General features: G+C 56.5%; 1 protein-coding gene across 1 annotated transcript; it reads left to right on the top strand.

The window, feature by feature from the left end:
* The first annotated feature begins 936 nt into the window (after nucleotides 1-936).
* NMUR1 (neuromedin U receptor 1) lies at nucleotides 937-3,430 on the top strand. Its single transcript, XM_054386260.1, has 2 exons — nucleotides 937-1,831; nucleotides 3,027-3,430. The coding sequence occupies exons 1-2, from the start codon at nucleotides 937-939 to the stop codon at nucleotides 3,428-3,430; spliced, it is 1,299 nt and encodes a 432-aa protein (XP_054242235.1).
* Nucleotides 3,431-6,442: the final 3,012 nt, after the last annotated feature.

The following is a 6,442-nucleotide window of genomic DNA, read 5'->3' as shown; positions in this document are numbered from 1 at the left end:
AATCCCTGCATTGCAAAGGCTGCTGATGGGGTTGGAGACATCCATGCTGCCTTCCCTTGGCAGTCTCTTGGAGTCAATGGAGTTTATTACTCTAACGTTATTTCCTTTGTCTTTCTGAAGAGCATTTTCTCAGCAGTGCTGCTTTGGAACTGAGGAGCCAGCCCCTGGCAGGTGGTAGTGGCTCAATATTGGACTTTGCTTGCCCAGTGGTGGGAGAAGAACCCCCCAGCACTCTTCTGGCTTGCCCTCCAGCCTCTATACTGACAGAGGACCAGAGGAAGAAACTGGATAAGGGCAGACGGCTTCTATGAGCTGAGCTCTGAGGGGGGATCAGCAACAGGAATTCATTAGCCTGCCTCTTAAGGCAGTGAAGTCTCCATCTCCTCCCACACTCCCTCCAAGCCCGACCCCATCTGGTGCAGGGGTGTGGGATCTCAGCCTTCATCTGGAGCTTCCCAACAAGATGTAAGTCGTTCTTGGGCTGGAAAATCAGTGTTCTCTCTGACTGTTTTATAGTCATCCTGTCAGTCCTTCTGCATGGACAGTAGAGTTGGAGCCAGGATTGATTTTTGGGGTTGTTTTTGGGGATGTATTCTGCTCTGCTTTGGGAACAAGGGGGAGAGGACCGCCCTGCTTACATCCCCCCCCCAGCAATGGGATGAAGGGGCCAAGGTGGACTGGGGAGTTGCCAGGGTTGTTTGTGGATGGGAAATGGGGCAAGAGCAGCTTAGGAACCCTGGAGAGAAGTTGAAGGGAGGTTTGAGGAGGTTTCCCAAAGGAAAAGCTATGGCTGGAGCAGGATGGGGTGAGGGTGCAGAGCTGTGATGATCAGCAGTATCCCAGCAACGCTGACACCAATGGGGAGAAGGAGAAAGGGAGTAGGGGCAGCAGAGGGGTTGGGAAAACATCCTGCAAACCTCTCTGTCTCTCACAGCCATGAATCCCTATGTTAACTGCTCTGGGTCTGAGTTCCCCCTGCCCCAGAGAGACTTTCCTGTGGAGCCCATCAACCCTGATCTCTGCAACAGGACTCACCCAGAGGCCTTGTTCGACCCCAAGGATGTCAACCTGACAGCGGAGCAGCTACGGGATAAGTACTTGGGACCTCGACGGTCCAGCTTCTTTGTCCCTGTCTGTGTCATCTACCTGCTGATCTTCGTGGTGGGAGCTGTGGGCAACATGCTCACCTGCATCGTCATCCTCCGGCACCGCTTCATGAGGACACCCACCAACTACTACTTGTTCAGCCTGGCCATGTCTGACCTGCTGGTGCTGCTGCTGGGGATGCCTCTGGAGCTCTACGACATGTGGAGCAACTACCCCTTCCTGCTGGGTGCCAGCGGTTGCTATTTCAAAACGCTGCTCTTTGAGGCCGTCTGCTTTGCCTCCATCCTCAATGTCACAGCCCTAAGCGTGGAGCGCTACATCGCCGTGGTGCACCCACTCAAAGCTAAGTATGTGGTGACCAGGAACCACGCCAAGAGGGTCATCATCACCATCTGGGTCTTTTCAGTTGTCTGCTCCATCCCGAACACCAGCCTGCATGGCCTGCAGCCTCTCTACGTGCCTGGCCGAGGGCGAGTGCCTGATTCTGAGATCTGCACCCTGGTGAAGCCACGTTTGACCTACAACCTCATCATCCAGGTCACCACCATTGTCTTCTTCTTCTTGCCTATGGGGACCATCAGTGTCCTCTACCTACTCATTGGCCTGCAGCTCAAGAAAGAAAAGATGCTGGAGGCCTTGGGAGCTAAGTCTGGCTGCGGTCGTGACTGCCACAACGCCCAGGGGCAGAAGAAAGTCAAGAGGAGGCAGGTCACAAAGATGCTGTGTGAGTCCAATGCTGGGGACTCTCATGCTGGGGATAGGCAGAACCAGGGAGCATCTTCCAAGGTGGTGTTGGGAAGGTGCTGGGGGGAAACTGAGGCTGGGTCACCCCCAAAGAAGGCTGCAGGGCTGGCTTTTGGGATGTCAGGACACAAGCAGAGCCAGTGGTGGGGATTGTTTGTGCCAGCTCCCTCCTGCCTCAATCCAGGAAAATGCGGAGTGAGAAAGAGAGGAGCTGGGATGGGATGGAGGAACTTAACCTTCATCGCCCAGAGCTTGCACGGTGGTGGTATTTCCCAAAGAAGCCCTGTTCCTAATCAGCCCTGCAGCCACTGCTACCGTCCTGGGACAGTGATGTCCTGACCCAAGGCCAGACTGGAGCATCCCTCTGTCCCACTGCTCTTGCCCTTGCCCCAGCCCCACAGACTCTGTCCCCCTTCCCAGCAGCAGGAGCTGGCTGCCCTTGGGTAGCTGTCTGTCCTCAGCACGCTGACCTCTGCGTGCTCCCAGCCCTGTGACAGCATAGCCATGGCGAGCTGCCCAACCTGCTCCATCAGCCAGGCCAGGGCTGCTTCTCTGCCACGTCCCACACAAGTGGTGACTTTGCTTCCCTCGCACTGGAGCTGGGAAGGGGACGAAGGGGGACTTGTCCCTATGTGCCACAGAGGTGCAGCATGGCATGGGTATGGCAAGGCAGCAACCACCTATCTATCACCCCCTTTCCTTTCCTTTCCTTTCCTTTCCTTTCCATCAGCAAAGCCTGCTTATAAAAAAAGCCCAAACCCAGAGCACAAGGAAAGGACACAAATAGCTCTTCCTCCTTGGACTTTGCTGGCAAAGGTGGCAGGGTGCCCAGAGGCTACATGCTTGAGGGGGTGTCTCCCAGCCATGCTGCATGGCCACAGGGCCGTGGCAGGATCAGCTACCTGTTGATGGGGAGTAGAGCCATGTGGTGCAGCAGCACCTGGAGCAACCCTGGCAGGAGATCCTGTGCAGACCTCCAGCCCCATCATGGCAAGTCAAAAAAGCTCAAGGGGGGGCCCTTCCTCTCTCCCTCTTTTCCTCTCCCATAATTTTTGGGATCTTCTTTGCTATGGCCAAAGCTGAAATGGGATGTAGCTTGGGCAGGGACTGGAGGTTCCCAGGGAGGTGTATGAGCCCCATGCCCCTAGTAACATCAGCTTCTTGGCTCCCCACAGTTGTGCTGGTGGTGGTATTTGGCATCTGCTGGGCTCCCTTCCACACTGACCGCCTTGTCTGGAGCTTTGTCTCCACCTGGACCATGGACATGCTCCACATGTTTCAGTACGTCCACATCATCTCGGGTGTCTTCTTCTACCTGAGCTCAGCTGCCAACCCCATCCTCTACAACCTGATGTCCACACGCTTCCGGGAGATGTTCAAGGAGGTGATGTGCCACCCTGGCCACCACCCTGCGCGGTCACGGAAATATTCGCCCAGCGTCACCCACATCACCACCCGCAGCACCGACTGTGAGCCCATGCCCAGTGCCAATGGGCTGCCCCTCTCCTACGCCGAGGGATATGAGCCAGAGGAAATGGAGGGGGGCCAGGCCACCACCCACATGACATCTCTCTGCTGAAGAATGGGAGGATGCAGGGGGTCCGGGACAAGCTTTCCCCACTACCAGCGTCCATCTGATGGTGACATCCTTCCCATGGTGAGGAGTGGGGCAGGAGTGATGGAGGGGTTTCTGTACTGTCCTGTTGGGATGAGAAGGCTGATTTTCACAGCACCACTGCTCTGGGAAGATGGTGGCAGTGGCCACGATATGACCTGGATATATTCCACCCACTGGGGCTGGCCAAGGCTAGAGCTTCCCACCAGGTATGGAGACGGCTGGCTTCTGTGTCAGGGATATGCCAGCAATCCAAAAAAACATCCCAGCCCTCCCAGTCCAGTGGGATAAGCCTATAGGTGCAGGTGTTGGGCACCCTGGGCTGGTTTGGGACGCTTGGACTGAGACCATGGGAAAGGTTTGTGCATGATGGAGTGGGGGGAAAATGGTCTTCCTTGAGACATACCCAGGACTCTCTGGCACCTCTGTGTCCCTGATTTACTTGCACATCTCTTCAGTGGTGCCAGCTGGTGTCTGGCTACAGGGTGCTGGTATGGCTCCTTCCTCCCATCTTGCATCCTCAGCCCCTTGAGAGCAAGGGAAAGGAGCATGGCTGCTCCCTCCAGAGCTGGAACCTGAGGGGAAAAATATGGGACGAGAGCCCCAGGCTGCCTGCAGCCCTGAGGCACAGCTCCATGCCTGTCCCTGTGCCCCACAAACACACCCCATTCTCCCCATTCTGTCCTACATTGGCCAAGTGTCACCTTCCTCTTCCACTGTGTCCCTCTGCACTCCTGGGGAGTGTGGGGAGCTCCCCTCTATCCCTGTCTTTCACAGGCCAAACCTCATTGAGAATTAAAAATAGCTATTGGCCTGATTTGTGCCCTGGTTGCATCTCCTGGGACCCAGCTCTGCTCCCAGCACGGGACTGAACCCAGGCCATCTTCCTGAGGGGTGAAGGGCAGGTCATGTGCCAGGGTGATGGGCACTAGGGGCATCCCTCTGGCTCTAATGCTGTGAGAGGTCTGCGGGGCCGGATGGGCTCAGGGCAGGGCAGGGAAGGTGTGAGCAGGATTCATGCACCCTTCCTGCTTTTCAGGACGCTTGAGCTGAGCTGGGGCTTGGGCTGGGGCTGGGGCTGCAGCAGAGGGGGAGTTGCCTCTCTAGCAGTGACGATCAATCTGTCCTCAGACGCGCGGCTCGGGAAATGTCACCAAAATACCAGGGAGCGTGGGCTGGCTGGACACACTCCCCCGGGCTGGAAGGACCCGTCGATTTACCGTCGGAGATCGATGCCTTTGACTTCCCAGCGTGGGATCGAACATCAAGGCTCTGAGATGCCGCCCGAGGGGCTAGCTGAGCAGCTTGGGCTCCTTGCACAATTTCCCCCGTCCCAGTTCCCCCCTGGCCAGCCAAGGAAGCTTCCCTCACTCAGCGTCCGGCGGACATGCCTCTGGGCAGTGTGGATGCGCCAATAGGGAGCCCTTGGAGAAATCCCAGAGCTGCAAGCTCCAGGCAGGGCGGTGGAAAGGGCATTGCTTCCTGCTGCTGCGGTTTCCAGCCCTCCTAGGCACATCACATAGGGCTGCATCCAGGCCAGCGACCAAGAACAGGCAGGATTTGGGGTTTTCAAGCTCCCTCCTGCCTTAGTCAACATGACCCAGTCCCTGGCTCAGGAGCAGTAACTCACCACCCTCACAGCAGGGTCTGTTGTTGGCAAAGCCCTTCCTCAGCCCTTGTGGGGTGCTGCAGGATGCTGCTAGGTGAGGGTGGGTGTGGAGCTGTTCTAACTTTGCACTTCAGAGTCCTACTGACTGCAGCCTCTCTCTGGACGATGCTGGCATCAAGATCCATCTATTCTCTTCCCTCCCTGGTGGCTATGTGGGGTCCCTTGTCACTGCTGTGCTAGTGGACATGACTGATACCTCCTTGATCCCATTATTGCCCCATTTCACCTCACCCAGCAGTGTCCTTGGCCACAAATCTCAAGGGGATGGCTTTTTAATGAGTGGTCAATGGCACCTTATTACACAGTGGCAGCTTTGGGGACCCTTGTGCCCCTGCTTTTGAAAGCTGGGCTGTATGAGGACACAGATGTGGCCACTGCAGCTACAGCTCCTTGGTCAGTGCCAGAGGACAGTGTCTGTGTCTTCCAGGGAGGCTTTTTGAGGGGCCCTGGGGATTAGCACAGCTGGAGTGGAGTTCAGAGCAGCCAGAAAGCTGAGGCACTGGTTCTGCCTTCCTCCAGCCTCATGTCCACAGCTGCCCTGCTGTCCCCTGATCTGGCACTCCCTGTCCTCCTTGGCTACCCCAAATTTGGAGATGCAGGAGGGAGAGGAATGTGCTGCTGAGGCCCTGGCATGCCAGGCAGGGATGCTGGGGGCTGCTCCACTGCCCACCTCCCATGAACAGCTGGGCCAGAGAACACCCTGAAAAGCACCCCAAAGGCTTGCCAAAGCTGCAGCCACAGCACAGCTGGTGGCACCTCCCAGGTGGAGATGTGTGGGCAAACTTTGCTCCCCTGGCTGGGTTTTTGCAACAGTGGGTAGACACAATGCCAAGTCCCTGGGTGTCACATGCCAGCCACCTCATAAAAGATATTGAGGTTGAAGGCTCCCCAGCAACTCCTTTAATCCCATAATTAATTTTAGCAAAAACTGCAGTGAGGGAATGGAACCTGATAAATAAGCAACTGACCTCTCAGGGGAGAAGAGTTTCATGGAGATGGTTTTATACCTCTCCATCACCAGGAAGGCAGGGGCTGCTGGCTCCTCCCTGCCTCAGGCTCATTACAGCCCCCAGGAAGGGTGGAACCTGTTTGCTTCAAGGACAATGCTCCTCACTGCCCTGCACCCTCAGGGTCAGCCTGGTTCCCTGCCACCTTCCCAGTGTCAATTAGGGGGATTATTCCTGCTGGGAAGGTAGCAGAGAAGCAGAGCCCTCTGATGTGGGAGGTAGCAGAAGCCAGGGATGAGGCCAGTTTGTCCCTCTGCTCCCACCCATGTGGAATCAACCAGCACTTTAGGATGGCCATGG

This window comes from Indicator indicator, chromosome 13, assembly GCF_027791375.1.
Source record: "Indicator indicator isolate 239-I01 chromosome 13, UM_Iind_1.1, whole genome shotgun sequence".
Classification (NCBI taxonomy): Eukaryota; Metazoa; Chordata; class Aves; order Piciformes; family Indicatoridae; genus Indicator; species Indicator indicator.
Note: the sequence above shows the minus strand (reverse complement) of the source record. Positions and strands in the feature narration are given on the sequence as shown.